We start from the raw sequence: 22,290 nt of genomic DNA, 5'->3' as shown, positions 1-22,290 counted from the left end.
GGGAGAGAGAGGGAAGCACACAAGTACAACAGTAGAGAACAGAGACATCGGGAGATCTGTGGGAGGGAGAGGGCTTGGGGGGAGGAGGCATGGGAAGGGGGGGGGGGGGAGGTATAAAATACATGGACACTGCTAGGACAAGGGATTTCAAAAAAGGTCAAAGTGCTGCAAGAAATGGCCTCATATCAACGCTGATGAAAATGTCAGCCTGATGTTAACTGCCAATGAGCAACTGGAGGATGCATTACACACACAAAGGAATGACAAAACGCAGGATCGTTAACGACATCAAAATCACGTTGCGGAATTGTTCTACTGTCAGTTCATTAATACTATTCATCACGATTTGTCATGTCCGCAACAGCACAACTTCTGGTGTGAAACGTTGTATTTAACGTGACACCGAGGAGGGAAATTACACTTCCTGGGATTGCTGAAACGACAGGATGACGGCTTTTTAACTTCACGTCCATCATTCCAAAGTTGGAGACTTGCGCACGTCATACGTGTTGGATTGCCGTTGATTGTAAAGGAGCCGAGGGCAAGAATATGTGTAAAACATCGATAATACTATGGATGACACAGACGATGTTTGTAGCCATAGGTGCTTTTCCGCTAAGGACAGCGAGGACATCGTTCATTCTGTCTCATACCTGCTCTCTTAGGCCTAAAAACACTGCTATGCAGAATTTTTATTTATTTGGGAAATATTGTCAGCTCGTTACTCATTCAGAGTGATAATCTTTTGGGATGTGTGCACAGAAGCATATGTCAGGCTAGCCTAGAGGTATACTTACCTGTAAGGTATCTAGCCTGGGTTTGAATGTCAACCCAGCCATAAACTGTCATCCTGGTGTTTTGCATGCGCAGCGATGTATCGTTGTGCGCGCTTTCCATCCATCAGAAGGACTAAAGCCACAGGACCCATCCTCTATCATTTGTCATTCGTGGTAGTTGAAGTTCCCACGGTGTGTTTTGCCAAAAAGAAGCGATTTGTCTCCGAACAAGTTACAATTTCCTGCAACTTCAGTCGAGTATCATGCGTCGGAGTGGCTACCTGTCCAGAATCGGTTTGATCCCAGGAACGATCTCGTCTAATCGTGGGACCCTGGAGCTCTGTAAAGAGGATGGCCCTCAAATGATTATCACGATAATTAAAGTTTTCAAAAGTGATGAACGCAAAAAATATAGCAATTCTTCCTTGGTGTATCTACAAGATCAGGATTACAAGATCATTGGAATTTCTGACGATGAGGTTGAGTCTATGGGCCGACAGATTGGTCGTCTCTCTGTCTCTTCTTCGGACTCCTTTCTGGTCTTGCACCATCTGCCCTCTCCTGCTTTGTCTGCAATAAATATTTCTACAAGATGCACACGAGGATCCACCAGTAACTCCCTCCTAGTGAAGCTGCATAAATCCAGAACCACTGCTCACCTCCACTCATTTAATCCTCTTTTTTTCCTGCCTGTGGAAACACCTTCCATACTCTCTTCGACCTCATTCTTCCCTCCAGGTCTTGAAGACAGCTGTTCACCACCATCTCAGATCGTCCCCAATCCTAAACCATGATCTTTTCTAACCTCATTAACCCCACCAAAATCCTTCCTTCTTACAATTTTCCAGTTTTCCCTCCATGGAGTTTCCTTCTGTATCCAACTTGTCCACCCCATGCATGCGTGTTTTGCTCACTGGTTACCTCCACTATCGAAGGTGGATGGAGGTTTTGTTTTCACCCCTGTCTTTGTCTGTTTGTTTATTTGTTTTTGGATGTGAACACGATATCTCAAAAAGTTGTGGACGGATTCGGCAGAAATTTGGAGGAGAGGTTGGGTGTGTGACAAGGACGAAATGAGACTTTGGGGAAGATCCGGATTCGGATACGAGAATTTTTTTTATTTTCCAAGTGATTCTTCACCATTGAGTGATAGGGACAAAAACGATATTAAGGCACTATATCTCAAAAAGATGTGGACGACTTAATAACACTATAACAAAATATTGTGTTAAATCACGATTGTATTGACGTCAAACCAGCCCATTGTCGTCATGTGCTCACTTCCGGATTCGGCAGCACGTCCATACCCAGTCAATTTCAAAATAATAATTTTATTGAGGAATTTATGAAACCTACCTACCTTACAACATCCGCTGGGATCCCAAAACATTCCACAGGTTTGGCGGAGCTTGCCCCAAAACTGAGGGAGTAGTTTGGGGATGGACAGACGAACAGACAGACACACTCCTGTTTTATAATATATATATATACAGTCACGTGAAAAAGTAAGTACACCCCATGTAAAGTTTTGACTTTTTCAACATATTTCAACATACAGCTATTTGATCTTCATTTCAACAATATTGAGAGATAAAGGTGATATAATATAACAAATATCATGAAACATTTACATTTTGTAGTCCATTGTATAATTTAAATAAACATAAATGCAAATTTCACATGTGGAAAAAGTAAGTACACCCTTGGCTCTAATAGGTGGTATAGCCCCCTTTGGCAGAAACAACTTCAAGTAGGCGTTTGTTATAACTTTCGACCAGTCTCTGACATCGACTGGGAGAAATTTTTGCCCACTCCTCCATGCAGAATTCTTTGAGCTGTGCGATGTTTGAGGGGTTTCTTGCATGCAAAGCTCGTTTCAAATCCCCCCACAACATCTCAATGGGATTTAGATCCGGGCTTTGACTTGGCCATTCCAGAACCCTCCATTTCTTTCTTTTCAGGCATTCCTTGGTGGATTTACTGGTATGTTTAGGGTCATTGTCATGTTGGAAGGTCCACCTTCGGTTGAGCTTCAACTTTCCGACAGATGGCCTCACATTATCCTCAAGCACCCTCTGGTACAATGAAGAATTCATAGTGGATTCTATGATCGTGAGCTGTCCAGGCCCTGATGCAGCAAAGCTGCCCCACACCACAATATTTCCACCACCATGCTTTACAGTTGATATCAGGTTCTCGTGGTCAAATGCTGTCTTTGGTTTTCGGCAAACATGTCTTCTGGTGCTGTGGCCAAATAGCTCTACCTTTGACTCATCTGTCCAGAGCACATTGTTCCAGCAGTGCTGGGCTTTGCCTCGGTGATCATTGGCAAACTTTAGTCTTGCCCTGATGTTCTTTCTGGACAGCAAAGGTTTCCTCCTGGCACACTTCCCATGTAGATCAAATTTGTGCAGCCTCTTTCTAATGGTAGACTCGTGCACTTTGACATCAACAGTGGCAAGAGCTACCTGTAGGTCGCGTGATGACATTCTGGGTTCCTTTGAGACTTCTTTCAGCATCTTGCGGTCTGCTCTCGGGCTGAACTTGCTGGGGCGGCCTGGCCTGAACAAGTTGGCAGTTGTTCGGAATCTTCTCCACTTGTAGATGACCTTCCGGACAGTCGAATGATTGATTTCCAATTGTTTGGAGATCTTTTAAAATCCCTTCCCAGACTCGTAGGCATCTATAACCTTCTTTCTGAAGGCCTCAGAGAGCTCTTTTTATCTAGGCGTGGTGACGCCGCACACTTCAACAACAAAGAGCAAACGAAACTAAATGTCTGAGGTTTAAATAAGACAGGTTCCTCCAAGATCCTCTCTAACGATGTTCTAATCATTTGCACCTGAGCTGATGCACCTGATTCTAAATTTAGGTATTTGAAGTAGTGATAAATGTAGGGGTGTACTTACTTTTTCCACATGTGAAATTTGCATTTATGTTTATTTAAATTATACAATGGACTACAAAATGTAAATGTTTCATGATATTTGTTATATTATATCACCTTTATTTATCAATATTGTTGAAATGAAGATCAAATAGCTGTATGTTGAAATATGTTGAAAAAGTCAAAACTTTACATGGCTAAAATGACTAAAAGTCAAAACCTTACACTTACTTTTTCACATGACTGTATATATTTATATATATATATATATATATATATATATATATATGCATGTGCATGTGCATTGGAGTCAATTAGAGATGTTGTATTTAAAGATAAAGGTTGGCATGTCTTGTACTATTGCGAATGTCTTGCTCCGATAACCCACTGAAGGGCCGTTGTAGTTTATGGATCAATTTACCGTTCTTTTTCCTGAACGGCAAATTCAGGAAAGTTCAAAGATCATAATTTAGAGTTCTACAGTGAGACATTTTGATGGTATTGAAAAAGGCCTTGTGTACTAATTCACATTGCACATTCTTACTAATTACATAAAATGAGATTATTTTTTTTATTTTTTTTAAATAAACGTTGGCGTTTCTTGGACTGTTTTGAGTATCTTGTTTGTAGAAGTCTTGATCACCCCATGTAGTGGGGCGGCCTAGCCCAAATATTCAAAAGAATTGTGCATTTTGTGATACAAGCACCAAATTTGGCACAAATGTACATTAATATGTTGCGAACATTTTCAGATATTGGGCCACTTGAAATTCTCTCTTTATGTCCGCCATATTGGATTTCAAAATGGCCGCCACTTGAAATCTACATTTGCTATTATCTCTGGACGTAATGCAGCTATTGACTTGATTCTGGTATCTAAATGTATGTTTTTGGGGGCAAGGAATCCAATGGTACCAATTTCAACTTAATATTATCTATCACAGTCTGTTATATAATTTTATTTGGAAATTATCTAGGCAAATATTGGATTCAACACAATACTTTGAAAATAATGTCTTAGTTCTGTAAATATAAATAAATAAATAAACTATACTAAATCACTAGTAACAACTCAGACAAGCTCATATATACTGGCAGTCTAAAATATAAATTCATATCCCATTAGGAAACAAAGTGACCCATTCATTTGTGTTTTTCATATGCATATTTTATGTAACATTACATTCATATTGTCAATAAATACCAAACATGCATAATCCCCTTTTCCTAGACCCTTTAAGCCATCTTTTGTGTTTCTAGAGTACAGAAATTTCTTGTATAGGCTTCCATCTGTCTTGTTTCCTTAACAATGCACTGTAGCATGTCTTTAACAATGTTTACAAACATGACTCCACTACATGTCTTTAATCACAGCCCTGACCCAAATAAAAGAGTAGAGAGGCTGCATGTGTGTTGACCCACATCAACTGTGTTCTTTGTGTGTGGCTGTGTTTAAATCACCTTGTGACTCCACATAAATGAGTTAATTACATACAATCTGGGCTCAGCTAGACAACATTGTGTGGTCAGCAATGAAGACGAGAGTCTGAATTACATGTATGCAAAAGACCTTGTGAACCAGTGAAGCAAATACACGGGTAAGCATGAATTAAATCTAGGGCATGATATAATTTCCATGATGTTTACCTCTACACTCAATGGTGGAAGGAGGTAATGTTTTGATCCCAGCTTGTCTGTATGTCTGTTTGTCTGTTAGTCCACAAAATTCCAGACAAAGCTTGTAGTAGTGGTAGTTGTAGTGGTAGTGGTGATAACAGAAATTGTTATATAGAACTGAACTTATATTATTATTATTATATGCAGAAAATAACTTCATTTCTATATGCCCTGCAGTGGACAGGTTAATTGGTTTATGCACTGAAGGGGTCACCCTGGTGTGCACTGCTGTGTTCTGCCTCACTGAGTTGTTCAGGTATGATGTACTCAGCACAAGCTTACCTGATACACATGTGTGCTGGCTAAAACCACTTGTCTGGTGGGCACGACAGAGGCAGGTTGTCTAATAGCCAACCTGGTCTTACTTTTTTGGGGTTTATCTGAAATTCTTACTATAAGGCTTTAAATTAGAAATGTTTTATATAAAGTAGTATTTTGAGTGAAGTGTGTATTCCACACTGACAGTTTTGACATGTTCTGAATTTAACACGAAGGCTGTAATTAACAGAACGGGGTATGTCTGGAAAATGTACTGTCCAACCTAATAAGAGTTTAGACTGATTTATATTTAAATCTTGGCTGTGTAAATATTGTAAGAATTTATGAATTCAAATGTTTTGTAAATATTCAATAAATTTGGGAATATTTTTTAACTAAAGAATCTCATGTGATTTTATTTCTCTTCTTGCTTCCGGTATGGGTGAAAATTTAATTCCGGCATAATCTCACAAAACTAATTCCCTAAGTGTGCCAAGCTAAATGCTCTACGATATAGAGGAATTATCCTCCTCTCCATTAGTATGGCGGAGGAAACCCCTCTATTATATATATAACAAAATGTTAACATTATATCATTGTATCGTTGCAGATTCAGAAGACAGTTCCACCATGTCCAAGAGCTTCAGACTAGCTGATGTTGAGCGAACTTCACCATCAACATCACAGCACCTCACCACAACTGACTGGAAGTTATGCCTTATATGTCAAGAGGACAAGATGGAGACACTGACCAAACCTGACCAATCAAAGAGAAAAGACATTGGGAGTGGGTACAGTTCACTCGCAGAGAACTTGGTCAAATTCAGTGAACTTGGAGAGCTTCCAGGATCATTTCACCTGGAAAGACTCGATGATGGTCATGGCATTGAAGCTGCGATGGTTGCACACGGTGCAAAATATCATCAGACATGCAGGCTCCAGTACAACAACACCAAACTGCAGAGAGCACAAAAGAGAGCACTCAAGAAAGAATGTGAGAGCGATGAGGAACAAGCTGCATGCAAACGCACCAGGTTACATTCACGCTCATCGAATACAGAGAAGAAGGTCCCAGAAAATTGTTTCTTCTGTGAACAACCTGCTGGGGCTGACAGTCTTCGGAAAGATGCAACATTCCAAATGGACAAACGGGTGCGTGCCTGTGCAACCCTTCTTGGTGATACAGAACTGCTGGGCCGTCTCAGTGGTGGGGACATGATAGCGTTGGACGCCCAGTATCACCCACGGTGCTTGATAGGACTTTACAATCGCACAAGAAAGGCCCAGTCAACAGGATCACAGGACACAAAACAAGAGCGAGCAATGTCGGCAGTTGTCTTCGCTGAACTCGTCCTCTACATTGAAGAAACCAGACAAGATGAGGAGACGGCACCAGTATTCAGATTGGCTGACCTTGTCCAGCTCTATCAGTCCAGAATGGAACAGCTAGGAGTCCAGCTCGACACGAGAGTCCACTCCACACGACTGAAACAGAGACTGTTGGCTCAGTTTCCTGACATGCGGGCACACACCAAGGGGAGAGACATCCTGATGGCATTTGAAGAAGATGTCGGTGCTGCTCTTGCCAAAGCCTGCGAGCTGGACAGTGATAGTGATGCAGTCCATCTTGCCCATGCTGCACAGATTGTTCGCCGTCACATGTTTGGAGAAGCCAAGCCCTTCACAGGATTCCCTGAAGTATGTCAAGAAGAATCTGTGCCACCGTTGCTGCTTGCCCTAGTCAGTATGATCCTAGAGGGACCCAGCATCAAGGAACAGATGGCAGACACTAACCCTGCAGCAATTGCCACAGCTCAGATACTGAAGTTCAACAGCATCAAACACAAGCGAACACGTGGCACCACATCATCCACCAGTGTCAGGCACAGTGTTGCACAGGAGACCCCACTTCCAATATACATAGGGATGATGCTGCATGCTCATACACGCAAGAAGGAATTGGTCGACAGACTGTCACACCTTGGCCTGAGCATCTCCTATGATAGAGTGCTCCAGCTCTCAGCACAGATGGGCAACAGTGTCTGCCAACAGTTTCACAGAGAACGAGTGGTCTGCCCTCCGAAGATGCGTGGCAAAGTGTTTACAACTGCCGCTGTAGACAACATAGATCACAACCCCAGTGCAACAACATCAAAGGACTCCTTCCATGGTACCGCTATCTCCCTCATACAACATCCTTCTTACACTGGTGAAGGAGTGGATCGGAGTATCGTCATTGTTGGAGGATCTGGGGATGCACGGTCCAAGACAGTCGCCCCCTTGCCGCACTACTACACTGATGTACCCCCTGTCACTAGCAGCATCAAGAAGTCGCCTGTCCCAGCTGCTAAAGTGGCGTCATTGACCAGAGGAGACTTCAAACAGCAGACTGATGAAGAATACCAATGGCTAGGCAATGCAAAGCGAGTCCTGGAAGACAACACTGGTACAGTGGACAATGACAACACATCTTGGGCTGCATTTCATGCCAGCCGACAGCCACCAGATGCTCGAGTCATCTGCCCCACGTCGCTGCTTCCACTCTTCCTGGAGAGTGCCCACACAGTGGCCATGATCCGGCACTCAATGGACGTCGTGAAGAATGCTGTGGAACACCTGAATCCTGGACAGACACCAGTGGTCACCGTTGATCAGCCACTGTTTGCTTTGGCCAAGCAGATACAGTGGAAGTGGCCAGAGAGCTATGGTGAAGACCAGATAGTGGTGATGTTTGGTGGCCTCCACACATAGAGATGGCGGCACTGAGGACACTGGGGGACTGGCTGAAAGGGAGTGGTTGGGTGCAAGCACTTGTGCAAGCCGAGATTGCGACAGCAGGGACAGCAGACTCATTCCTGCGAGCATCCCATGTCTTGCGCACAAGAAGAGCACATCAAGTGACTGCAGCAGCACTGTACATCCTGCAACACCGTGCCTACAACCACTACTGTCTGGGAGAAACCAGGGATGCAGAGGACCTTCCGGAGTTTGAAGACTGGTGTTGCCAGAGAGGAGAAGACATCCCCCAGTTTCACTACTGGGCAACCGTGCTGGAACTAGAACTGTTGGTTCTAGTGTATGTGCGTTCTCTCAGGCAGGGATCGTTAATGATGTACCTCGATGCTCTGACAGAGCTGGTCCCCTGGTTCCATGCACTGGATCACACCCACTATGCTAGGTGGATACCAGTGCACCTGAAGGACATGGCCGAACTCACCATCAAACACCCAGATGTAGCCAGGAAATTCAGGGAAAGCCACTTCACCGTTCAGAAAACACAGAGGGTGTTCTCTTCAATCCCGATTGACCAGGCACATGAGTAGAATAATGCCTGCATCAAAGGAGACGGTGGAGCAGTTGGGCTCACTGACAACCCTAGTGCCCTACGTCGCTGGATGGTTGCGGGACCAGAAGTTGCCAGGGTGATCGAAGAATTCCAGGATGGGAACCAACACTGGAGACGGCAAACAGCAGACACACGTCATCATGATCAGACGCCAAGTGTACAGGCCTCATTTGTGAAAGATGTTCGCTCTCTCGTCGGTGTCATAGAGGAGATGGGCAACCCATTCGAGGAGGAGAGTCAGGATGTAGTCAAACTGGACACAAAGGAGATCGCAGATCCTGCTGCTGTGGAGACCATGATGAATGCCAAGAGGATTGGCCAAGAGCAGTTCGAGGCTTTCACCAGAGAGTGTCTGTTTTACAGAACAAAGGCAGTGGACGCACCCATTCCTCGTAACAAGCTGAAGGTGTTCAGCACTTCCACTCCAAGAAGCCAGAGCAAAGGTCAGCAACAGCTCGCCTCCATCAAGAATGACCGTGAACTCTTCGCACGCCTGTACATTGGCTGCCAGATGAGGGATGGAAACCTTGAGGAGTTCTTTTGTCACGAGAATCAGGCATGTCCTCCTGCATTGTCTGATGGTGGAAGCCTCTGCACTGGTACCAAGAGTGATCTCCTCACATGCTTGGAAGAAGTCTCCGACGCAAAGACAGAGACTCCTGTCACGACCTGTATTGTGCTTGATGGAGCAGCCATCGTCCAGATGCTGAAGCCGGCTGCATCAAAGACCTTTGAAGAGTATGCACAACAGATCTTCATCCCATATATGTCCACGAAGCTGCAAACAGTGTCACGCCTGGATCTGGTCTGGGATACTTACCTTGCTGATTCACTGAAAGGTAGTACACGTGCAAAGCAGGGACAAGGTGTGCGGAGACGTGTGGTGGCTGCCGCAGCCATACCAGGAAACTGGCAGAACTTCCTACGAGTGGACAGCAACAAGACCGAGCTGTTCAGGTTCCTCTCAGCAGCTCTCATGGAATGGTTTGACCAGGAGGACAAGCAACTCGTCATTACTGATGGAGAGGCAGTGCTCAGCAAGCCACTACTGCCAGATCTGACCTCACTCGCCCCATGTAACCATGAAGAGGCTGACAGTCGGATGTTGCTGCATGCATCTCACGCAGTCCAGCATGGACACCATGCAATACTCATCCGGACTGTAGACACCGATGTTGTGGTGCTGGCAGTGTCCCTGGCACAGGAGTTGCAACCAGAAGACAAACTGTGGCTGGCATTCGGAACAGGCCAGAGTTTCCGATACCTAGCAGCACACGAAATAGCAGCTGGATTGGGACGAGAGAAGGCTCGTGCACTGCCAATGTTCCACGCTCTAACTGGATGCGACACTGTGTCTAGTTTTCATAGACATGGCAAGAACACTGCGTGGGCAGTCTGGACGGTACTGCCAGAACTCACTGAGGCGCTGCTGCTGCTGTCCTCTGCACCTCGTGACATACCAGACGATGCAATGCGCATCATCGAGAGGTTCGTGATCCTGTTGTATGATCGAACCAGCAAATGCACAGACATTGACAAGGCCAGGAGGAAACTCTTCGCAAGGAAGAACAATGTGCAGCTCATCCCTCCAACGAAGGCAGCTCTGGAGGAACATGTCAAGAGGGCAGTGTATCAAGGTGGACATGTGTGGGGTCAGATACTGCTGCCAGCACCAGAGCTCCCTCCACCAACCAACTGGGGTTGGTCAAGGACTGGAGAAGGACAGTACACACCTTACTGGACCAGGCTAACTGAGGCAGCTCACAGCTGCATTGAGCTGGTTTCTTGCAAGTGCAAGAAAGGGTGTGTGAGGCGCTGCAAGTGCAAAAAGGCTGCCCTTCAGTGCACAGCCCTCTGTGTGTGTGAAGGGGACTGCACATGACGATGAGTCAACAACATACATGTACTTGTGGCAATGCTGAACTTGTTAACATGACACTGTTTATGTACACGTATCTTCAGTACCGGTATATACCTAGCCTCAGATACCAGTACACCTAGCCTCAAATACTAGACCATGTAGCATGTCAGTATTATACCTAAGACATTTACAGAACTAAGACATTCTTTTCAAAGTATTGTGTTGAATCCAATATTTGCCTAGATAATTTCCAAATAAAATTATATAACAGACTGTGATAGATAATATTAAGTTGAAATTGGTACCATTGGATTCCTTGCCCCCAAAAACATACATTTAGATACCAGAATCAAGTCAATAGCTGCATTACGTCCAGAGATAATAGCAAATGTAGATTTAAAGTGGCGGCCATTTTGAAATCCAATATGGCGGACATAAAGAGAGAATTTCAAGTGGCCCAATATCTGAAAATGTTCGCAACATATTAATGTACATTTGTGCCAAATTTGGTGCTTGTATCACAAAATGCACAACAGGTTTGCTATGCTGCTACACTAATGTAGATTCCCAGCAACACCTTGATTGCCACTCACTATTCACTATCTAGTATGGTGAGTTTGTGTTGAAGTGCAAGCTTTCTGAGAGGCAAGCTTCTTGGATTGGATAAAGTAAAGTCCAAACTTTCTAAGATTGCATTTCATTGTGCAAATTCCAAACTTTTCAAGATAGTCAGTATGTTTATCCTGTTTAATTTCCCAAACTTTATTCTAAGTGGTCAGATAAGATAGCATTATTCGACCAATGACATAAAATATTAGGTAATGAAAGAGACACAAAAATGGTCATTGGAGTTGAGTGGAAGGATAAATATGGGAATGTTGGATACCAGGCTAATATGGCCTGAATCATTTTAGCTTCGGTGTCTTTTATCATATATGTCTTTCCATATCAGTTGTTAATCCACTGTAATACTTTGATAATACAAAATGATAGAGCAAATTTATTGCGGAAAATATTAATTTTTCCCTCTCCATTTAATCCTCAGCTTTTCCCTTTCTACTATCATTAATTGTTCAAAAATATGACCATAATCATGAATACATTGTAACAATTACAGCAAACAATGAATAGTGACAGGTCATAAAGCACTGGTCATTGGTGGATGTTAAAGATCCATTGGTGGATGTTAAAGATCCATCGGTGGATGTTAAATATCCATCGGTGGATGTTAAAGATCCATTGGTGGATGTTAAAGATCCATCGGTGGATGTTAAATATCCATCGGTGGATGTTAAAGATCCATCGGTGGATGTTAAAGATCCATCGGTGGATGTTAAAGATCCATCGGTGGATGTTAAAGATCCATCGGTGGATGTTAAAGATCCATCGGTGGAAGTTAAAGATCCATCGGTGCATGTTAAAGATCCATCGGTGGATGTTAAATATCCATCGATGGATGTTAAAGATCCATCGGTGAATGTTAAAGATCCATCGGTGGATGTTAAAGTTCCATCGGTGGATGTTAAAGATCAATCAGTGGATGTTAAAGATCCATCGGTGGATGTTAAAGATCCATCGGTGGATGTTAAAGATCCATCAGTGCATGTTAAAGATCCATCGGTGGATGTTAAATATCCATCGGTGGATGTTAAAGATCCATCGGTGAATGTTAAAGATCTATTGGTGGATGTTAATGTTCCATCGGTGGATGTTAAAGATCAATCAGTGGATGTTAAAGATCCTTCGGTGGATGTTAAAGATCCATTGGTGGATGTTAAAGATCCATCGGTGGATGTTAAAGATCCATCGGTGAATGTTAAAGATCCATCGGTGGATGTTAAAGTTCCATCGGTGGATGTTAAAGATCCATCGGTGGATGTTAAAGATCAATCAGTGGATGTTAAAGATCCATCGGTGGATGTTAATGATCCATCGGTGGATGTTAAAGATCCATCGGTGGATGTTAAAGATCCATCGGTGGATGTTAAAGATCCATCGGTGGATGTTAAAGATCAATCAGTGGATGTTAAAGATCCATCGGTGGATGTTAATGATCCATCGGTGGATGTTAAAGATCCATCGGTGGATGTTAAAGATCCATCGGTGGATGTTAAAGATCCATCGATGGATGTTAAAGATCAATCAGTGGATGTTAAAGATCCATCGGTGGATGTTAAAGATCAATCAGTGGATGTTAAAGATCCATCGGTGGATGTTAATGATCCATCGGTGGATGTTAAAGATCCATCGATGGATGTTAAAGATAAATCAGTGGATGTTAAAGATCCATCGGTGGATGTTAATGATCCATCGGTGGATGTTAAAGATCCATCGGTGGATGTTAAAGATCCATCGGTGGATGTTAAAGATCCATCGGTGGATGTTAAAGATCCATCGGTGGATGTTAAAGATCCATCGGTGGATGTTAAAGATCCATCGGTGGATGTTAAAGATCCATCGGTGGATGTTAAAGATCCATTGGTGGATGTTAAAGATCCATCGGTGGATGTTAAAGATCCATTGGTGGATGTTAAGGATCCATCGGTGGATGTTAAAGATCCATTGGTGGATATGCTATCGCTGGCTCGCTGAACAAATTCCAAATTCCTGGCCCGACTGACTGCTGAGAAGTGAATTGCAAACCACCCAGCATGACCTTTGCCCGGGAACTGCTTCGTCAGACCCCATGTTTTGTCAAGAATATGGTACATGTAATTGATTGAATGTTTTTTTCAACATTCCAGAAAATTCAAAGGTCGACTTTTTCCAAAATATAATTTCAACAAAAAGGCCAACGAGCACGTGCGGAATACCTGGTTTGTGTTGCATTTCCCGTCGCTTATTTCAGTGCACCTTGCTATCGACCTCTCATAAATAATGAACACGTGTGGCTGAACATTGGCAATGACCTTGCATTTTGATCAACGACATGGGTACAAGCTTCATGAACTATGTTTATTAAATGCGTTATTTTCCCGTAAAAGAAAGCTTTCCTCAAGACTTTTGTCTCATAAAGACCTCAAATTCCTTTTTGAGACCTCATGGTGGAGGATTCTTGCTGAAATTTTGGTTTAAATGATCAGCTTGTCAGATGAACCTTGATCAAACTGTGATCGATTGGCTCTTCTCTTAAAAGACTTAAAACGTGGTTAATTGTTCTCTCGTCTCATTTGAATTGATATTTTGACTGCTATGACACCGGAATTTCTCAAGTGCATGTCGCTCTGATTTGTGATATTTCTGACAGTGATTAGTTACTTGGTTTATTGTACAAATGGAATCTTCACAAACTGTGTTGGATGTGAGCACATGTCCATGACCGGTTCATTTTCAACTTTTGCAATAAATAACATAAAATTCATGAATAAATAAATAATGTTGCGGATGCACTATTCCATTTTATTTGCCAATTTAAAAGGCAAATTTCACTAATTTTTTAATATGTAATATGTAGATGGTTCCTTATTTTTTGATCGTATCAATATTATCGTGTTGTGCATGAGATAAATTATATAATATTTTAGACTGATTATTAAGATGTGATTTTACTACTAAATTCAATATTGATCATTTGAATCTGTGTGAGTTCAGCTTATTTGAAGTGACATGAGATGTGAAGATGCTCGCATTCGATTTACATTTAAAAGGCATCCATACAACTTGTGCACTAACATTCCATGGTGCATGGTGTTTGTCTGGTGTATTGCGAATTCTGGAAATGTTCACCAATTCTAGTTTGTTAATATCATTCTGAAGTGTGTGTGTGTGCGTGTGTGTGTGTGTGTGTGTGTGTGTGTGTGTGTGTGTGTGTGTGTGTGTGTGTGTGTGTGTGTGTGTGTGTGTGTGTGACTGTGTGTAATAAATAATGGCTGCCGAATGAAGTGCCTCCTCAGCCTCCTGTGGTATCCGGAGCTCCCAAAGTAGTACGAGAAAAAGAGTTGCTTCAGCTGGATTGCCATGCTGCCGGGGGACGACCTCCACCCATTCTCCGCTGGCTTAGGGGAGGTCAGGAAGTCTCTGGTATGTATGGTGGGTGGTTTGTTGGTTAAGAACTTGTAATGACTGTTCGAGCTTGAAGAGCATTCTGTGCTGTCCACAGCAAGTCGTTTGTCAATTTAATACTCTTCCAGGTAAACACTGTATGCCGTTACCATAGGAACATGGAAGGCAATTAATAGTGAGCTCCTTCAACTGGCCAGATAGTTGCTCTATAGGGCAACAAGTGTGCAGCTCACGTGAACCCTTTGGTACGACCCGCAACTCAGCTATGCAAGTGTGGAGGGAGGGAGGCATCAGGGTAGAACAGATACAACAAAAATACCATTAAAAAGAAAGCCACAACTCAGTGTTATGAAAACAAACTCTGAAGCAATATTTCATTTGAAATGTAAAATTGTCATTTATTACTTCAAATGACTTGCGAATCAGGGCAGCTTGAGTGAATTGCCAGCAGGTATATGCAAACCCATTTTGATTGCAGCCGGTGTTGGCAATTTCCAAGCTACATTTATCTGTATTACCTGATGGCAGAATGCAGGATGGAAGGAAGCACCAAGCCGCTTGCACTCTTAAGATTACTCCTCACCCATAATTTGGAAGTAAAGTCTTTCTCGGCAAAATCTCTCCATGAAACAAAAATGGAGTGCTTCATTAAATGATATTTTCAGGCCATCTCATAGTAATCCTCAGTAGAAAACGTCAGTGCCAAGATGTGCATTAATTATTATTAAAGCCCTTTATTTACCTCTGCAAAATTGTGGCTTCATTTCTGCAATGCAAGTTTAATCAGTTCTTTGCCCGTGCAATATAAATATGTCCTCAGTAGGAGCTTGAGCTTAACACTGAGAATTAGTTTCCAAACCAAGAGCCTGACTGCGGCCTCAGGCCAAGAAGCTAAAAAGCTTGGGAATTGGTGTTTGCGTTCGGGGTACAATCAAAGTGCATTACACGTGATAATGCATGTGGCCGAGCTGCCATCTCAGCCTGGTTTCCTTGGGGTGAAGTGGATGGGGATTTGGGTAAATGCAGTAATGAGATGTTTGTGTGCGCGTCTCTGCACATGTTGTTAGTTGCACCAGGCGGTGTGCCCCAGAAAACTAAGCCAGAGTATAGGGAAATGTCATTAATGCTCATGCTTTGTACTTTGTGATAAAGAAGCACATATGAAGCATGGAGTCTCTTGGACTGTTGGAATGAATGAATGTCCCCCAATTATAGTGTGGCACGATGCAAGAACTGAGAAAATTTTTAAAAATTTTTTTGAAAACCTTATCTTGCTATAATTCACAAAATGTCCGTCCGTCGGTCTGTCTGTCTGTCCGTTCGAAGGTACCGTAAAAACTGCTGAACCGATCGCAACGATAATTTGGGTGGATAATCCTGGGATCTCCAGGAGTAAAATAGGCTATTTAGTTTTCCCAATTTCAGCTTTAGTCTCCAGCATTCTCAGGTTTGGACTCCCGCATAACATTCACGTTCGCATAACATTCATTGTGACGATGTTTTCATTGTCACGATGTTGTTTTCCCGGGTGCCGCACAAACGGCTGCACCGATCGCTGCACGGCTGCACCGATCGAACTCGGTAACCTCGGACAAAGAACTTTTATAAGGACACGGGTTGAATCCCTGCTTGAGAGAATTCCAACCCCTTCCCCGCCATCACGGCCGTCTCGCTATATTGTTTTACCGTCTCGCTATATTGTTTTACCTTCTCGCTATATTGTTTTACCATCTCGCTATATTGTCATCACGGCTGAGTAAAATAGGCTATATTGTTTTTCCAATTTTTGCCCCAATTTTTCAATTTTTCCGATTTCCAATTTTTCCAATTTTCCAATTTTCCAGTTTTTTCAAACCCCCTGGAGTAGAATAGGCTGTATTGTTTTTCCAAATTTTTCCCAATTTCCAATTTTCCAATTTTCCAGTTTTTCCAAACACGATGGAATAATATTTATCGATATGAACAGTGATGTGGCTTTTATTGAAATTCTACAAATACTGTTTAGATTTTGATGATTTGCATGTGATATGATTTAATGGATGTTTATATGAATCGTTGAAAATAAAAAAAAGCCTTAAATTTCTGATATTTTGCCTTTTTATTTGGGCCTCCCAATTGAAGCGCCGCCCACAGGGTGGGTACCGTTGCTAGTGTTAGAAATGTAATCTATAAATAGAGACAAATAGAGTTGTTTTGCTTGGGCAGCAGCGGGTATCAAGAACAATACTGCAATGTCATAAGACTCATAATGCAAAAGAACAGTGAAAGAAAGAAAGCAAGAGAGAAAGAAAAGAAAAAACTTGGCAAGAAAATAAGGAAAGGTGATTTTAAAAAAGAATAAGAAGACTTGGAATTCTTCCACAGAAACCTACTCTCTCTCATAGACAGATCCATCCCATCTCACCTAAAATTATCCTACCCTTCTTGCCAATGGTACACTGAATTCTGTGGTGAGGCAGTTCCTCCAAAATAACTTTCCTTCTTTTCCTGGAAGGTAAATCTGACTGAAGGCAATCTCAGTGCAATCCAAAAAGTCAGCAACAAGTGTGTGTCCACTCTCAGGAGAGCCAGAAAACAACATCTGTCCAACCTCAAGGCTGAACTTTAAAACTTATCTCCCTCCTCCAAAACTTGGTTGGGCCTTGTTAAGTCTGTCTCTGGTGTACGCTCCCCTTCCATCCCTTCCCTATCTTACTATTTCCTAATTGGCACCACAGCCGACTCAACTCATGGGAAGGCCAAATGCCTAAATTCTGTGCTTGCTTCCAAATCTTGTGCACCCATCTTTTCACTCTCATTACCCATCCTTCGATGTCACACCCAACTGCTCCTGGACTCTGTGTCTTTTGCACCTGCAAATGTGGAGAAGGTTCTTTCAACCTGTCATGTATGAAGCTGCAAATATTCACCGTTGTGTGTTTGAGACTGCACTGGCTTCTGGCGAGGAGCCTTGTTCCAACGTTTTGGCTGAACATGATCCAACCGATTCACAGCAGGGCTGGTACCAGACGAGCGAGTGGCACCGATGCTTGTAGCGTTGCGTTCAGCACTTTCCATGGAAATGGCGGTGTCTCTGGCATTTTGGAACGGTGTCTTCTCTCAGCAAGCAGGCGTCTACGAGTGCGGTCATCGGACATGCCAACCACCAGCAAATCACGGAGCATGTCGTCAATCGTGTCCCCAAACTCACACAGATGTGACATTTTTGGAGGTGTGCAATGAAGTCTGCGATCGACTGACCTTGCTGCTGCCTGCACATGTAAAAATTAAACCGACACAGGATGACTGAAGGAGATGGATTACAATGCTCCTTCAAAGCGGCCTTGAGCTCTGCATACGTGAGCTCCTGGATTGTCCGAGGCCAAATCAGGTTTTTAACGAGTGTGAACGTCTCACCTCCGCAAACGGACAGGAAGACGGCCTTCATCCGGGCTTCGGTCGCGATGCCGTTCGCCTCGAAGTAGAAAGACAACCGCTCAGAATACGTGTCAAAATCTCCCTCATGAGGGTCGAATTCATCGATATGGCCGAAAGAAGTCATGGTCTAGATGTTTATCCTCGTTGCCATGTAAGGTATCTCGACAGACTACGATCGATTATAGCACACGTTTATTAACTCTCCCGATACAGGCCCGATTCACTCCAGCGCCATCCGAGCTGGGCCCTAACTTCGGGAAAAACCGAAATAAACCCACGGTCACGGTATAGGGATACAACGGTGAATATTTGCAGCTTCATACATGACACATTACAACCCTTAACTCTGACTTTGCTGATTAATCTGACGACATCAGCTCATGGATGGAAACAGCTTACGTGTCATAAAAACCTGCTCTTCTGCTCTTGCACGTCCTCTCTCTGTGCTTTTCCCCCTGTCATTTTCCATAGGTCATCTTCCTTCTGCTTGGAATCCACCAACATCACTGCATTAAATAAAAAGGTTCAAAAACTGATCCCCTTAACTACAGACCTATCAACTTACTTCCAATAATCAGTAAGGTCATGGAATCCATCATCGCAATTGATATGAAATCCATCCTTTTCTCCAACAACTTCATCTCAAGTCACAAATGTGGTTTTGTGGCGGGCACATGGGGCAATAATTCCGTGCTCCAGAAGGTGGCGCGAGCACCCAGGCGGGGACCGATGGCACATGCCCCGCCCTTCGACCGAGCGGCCACGCCCGGGGACTAGGCATGGCCTCGGCACATATATGCGGGCTCTAAGTTCGAGCCCGCCCAGTGCTGCAGTTCAAGCTTTGACAATAAAGTCTCTTTTGGTTTTAACAAACGCGTTGTGGCCTACCTCTTTGGCAAGCAAGTTGTGTGCGCAGCACCACACTTCACTGGTGACCCCGATTGGTTCAGCCGTTGCTGACCACCGAATGCGCCATGGCCAACAACGCCGTCATGGTAAAACTCCCAGAGTTTTGGGAAGCACAGGCCGACGTGTGGTTCGTGCAGGCCGAAGCACAATTTCAGCTTCGAGGCATAACGGCAGACGAGACCCGTTACTACCACGTGGTCGCCGCCCTCGGGCCCGGCACCCGCCGGCCGACCACAAGTACGGGGCACTCAAACGTCTCCTCATCACCACGTTCGGCCTCACGGAGATCGAATGGGCCGACCGCCTCCTGGACCTTCCCGAACTCGGCGACACACGACCATCCGTGCGGATGGATCATATGCTGTCGCTGCTGGGTGACCAAGCCCCGGATTTCTTATTCCGGGCGCTTTTCCTGCGCCAGCTACCTCTACAGGTATGCCTCGCGCTGGCCGGTTCCAACATAAGGGAACCCCACACCCTGGCCGTAGAGGCCGACAAGTTCTTCGCGGCTTGCGACACGCGGTCGAGTTAAGGTGCCGCCATCGTGGTTCCCGAGGCAGATGCTACAGCGTCCCTCATGGCCGCTGACGCGCCCCGACCACCGCCACCACCACCACCGCCGCCGAGAACACCGCGGCCGCCGCCGCCGCCCCCACCGCCGCAAGCTTGGTGCTATTTCCACGCCAGGTTTGGCCACAAGGCTAAGAAGTGTTGCCCGCCGTGCTCGTTTGACAAGTCGGGCCGCTGCCTCTCCCTGCAGTTTAGAGAGCAGTGCTTTCAATGGTCGTTCGTGACCGCCAGCATGCCAATGGCGTTGCTCGGTGCGGACTTCCTATGTGCGCATGGGTTGCTGGTCGACGTGAAGCGCAGACGGCTCATCCAGGCCGAAACCTTTAGCTCGCTCGATTGTTCGCTGAGTGGCTCACCGAGCGGCTTCCCAAGCGGCTTGCTGGACGGTTCCATCCCAGCGAGTTTAAGTTGCACGCTTCCGGCAGCAGACGACTTTACCCGCCTCCTCGCCAGTTTCCCGGCCCTTACGCAGCCCACCTTCTCAGCGGTGGCCGTTAAACACGGGGTGGAGCATCACATCCCCACGGTCGGGCCACCGGTCTATGCCCGGGCACGCCGACTCGAGCCTACGAAGCTCGCCGTGGCGAAAGCGGAGTTCGCCACGCTGGAGCGGCTGGGGATCGTGCGGCGCTCCAACAGCGCTTGGGCTTCCCCGCTGCACATCGTGCCGAAGCCCGGCGGGGGATGGCGGCCGTGCGGGGACTACCGCCGGCTCAACGATGCCACCACCCCCGACCGCTACCCCGTCCCACACATTCAGGACTTTTCCGCCCGGTTGGCCAACACGACCGTGTTTTCAAAGGTGGACCTCATCCGGGGCTACCATCAGGTCCCCGTCCAACCGGATGACGTCCTGAAGATGGCCGTCATCACCCCTTTCGGCCTCTTCAAATTCCTCAGGATGCCCTTCAGGTTGAAGAATGTGGCTCAGGCGTTCCAGCGGCTTATGGATAGCGTCTTGCGTGACTTACCTTTCCTGTTCCTCTACCTGGACAACATCCTAGTCGCGAGCGCGTCCCGGGAGGACCACCTGCTCCACCTCCGCACGCTTTTCGAACACCTGGGCCAGCATGGCCTAATCATCAACCCTGCCAAGTGCCGTTTCGGCGTCGCCACCATCGACTTCTTGGGGCACCGCATCACCGAGCACGGGGCCGTCCCTTTACCGGCCAAGGTGGAGGCGGTCAGGGATATCCCGCGGCCCCGCACGATCAAGGGGCTCCAGGAGTTCCTGGGCATGGTAAACTTTTACCACCGCTTCGTGCCCCACGTCGCTCAGCTCCTCCGCTCCCTGCACGAGGCCCTCCGGGGCAAGCCGGGCAAAGGTGACATCGCATGGTCGGAGCCGATGGCCGTGGCGTTCGCGGGCGCAAAGCTGGCTCTGGCCGACGCCACCATGCTGGCGCACCCGGCGCCCGATGCACCGATCGCCCTCACTACCGACGCGTCGGACTACGCGGTGGGCGCAGTGCACGAGCAATGGGTGCGTGGTGCTTGGCAACCGCTGGCGTTTTTCAGCCGGCAGCTTCGCCCGCACGAACGGCGGTACAGCACCTTCGACAGCGTGTTGCTCGGGCTCCACCTGGCGGTCCGACACTTCCGCCATCTGCAGGAGGGCCAGCCGTTCACGGCCTTCGTTGACCACAAGCCCCTTGTGTTCACGATGGCCAAGGTCGCCAAGCCATGGTCGGCACAGCAGCAGCGCCACCTCTCTGCCATGTCCAAGTACACGACGGACATCCGTCACGTGGCGGGTAAGGACAACCCGGTGGCGGATTGCCTTTCCCGGTCCGTCGTGCACGCGGTTCACCTCGGGGTCGACTATGCCCGGATGGCGGAGGCCCAGACCGCCGACCCCGGCGTCCAGGCCTTGCGGACCGCCGTCATGGGCCTCCGTGTCACCGAGGTGCCGTTCGATGCCGCGGGCACGGCCCTCCTATGCGACGTCTCCCTCGGCCCGCCTCGCCCCATCGTGCCCGCTGGCTGGCAGCGCCCGGTGTTCAACGCCATCCACGGCCTGTCCCACCCTGGCGCGAGGGCATCCCAGAAACTCGTCGGGGCGAAGTTCGTCTGGCATGGCCTCAGGAAGGACGTCCGCGACTGGGCCAGGACGTGCCTCGCATGCCAGCGCGCAAAGGTCCACCGCCACACCCAGGCACCATTGGCCCCGTTTACGGTGCCCGAGCGGCGGTTCGACCACGTGCACATCGACTTGGTGGGACCTCTGCCCCACTCACGAGGTTTCACCCACCTCCTCACCATGGTCGACCGCACCACACGGTGGCCGGAGGCCGTCCCATTGGCGGCGACGTCTGCGGCTGAGGTGGCACAAGCCTTTATCGCCACTTGGGTTGCCCAGTTCGGTGCCGCCTCGGACATCTCGTCTGACCGCGGCCCCCAGTTCACCTCGGAGCTCTGAGCCGCGGTGGCGCAAGAGCTCGGGGTGAAGCTACACCACACCACGGCCTACCACCTCCAGGCCAATGGCCTGTGCGAGCGCTTTCATCGCTCCATGAAGGCCGCGCTCCGGGCCAGCCTCCGCGATGGCGGCTGGGTCGACAGGCTCCCCTGGGTCCTGCTGGGCCTC

General features: G+C 46.4%; 1 protein-coding gene across 1 annotated transcript in view; it reads left to right on the top strand.

Moving 5' to 3' along the window:
• LOC137424157 (cell adhesion molecule 3-like) overlaps positions 1-22,290 on the top strand; it is a 327,688-nt gene that overhangs the window by 223,387 nt on the left and 82,011 nt on the right. Inside the window, exon 4 of the mRNA XM_078774641.1 lies at positions 14,688-14,825. Within this exon, the coding sequence (XP_078630767.1) occupies positions 14,688-14,825 (138 nt within the window). The remainder of the gene's footprint in view (positions 1-14,687; positions 14,826-22,290) is intronic.

The sequence above is a fragment of the Myxine glutinosa genome, chromosome 3 (genome assembly GCF_964187855.1).
Source record: "Myxine glutinosa chromosome 3, kmMyxGlut1.1, whole genome shotgun sequence".
Classification (NCBI taxonomy): domain Eukaryota; kingdom Metazoa; phylum Chordata; class Myxini; order Myxiniformes; family Myxinidae; genus Myxine; species Myxine glutinosa.
This window is presented reverse-complemented; position numbering and strand designations above follow the sequence as displayed.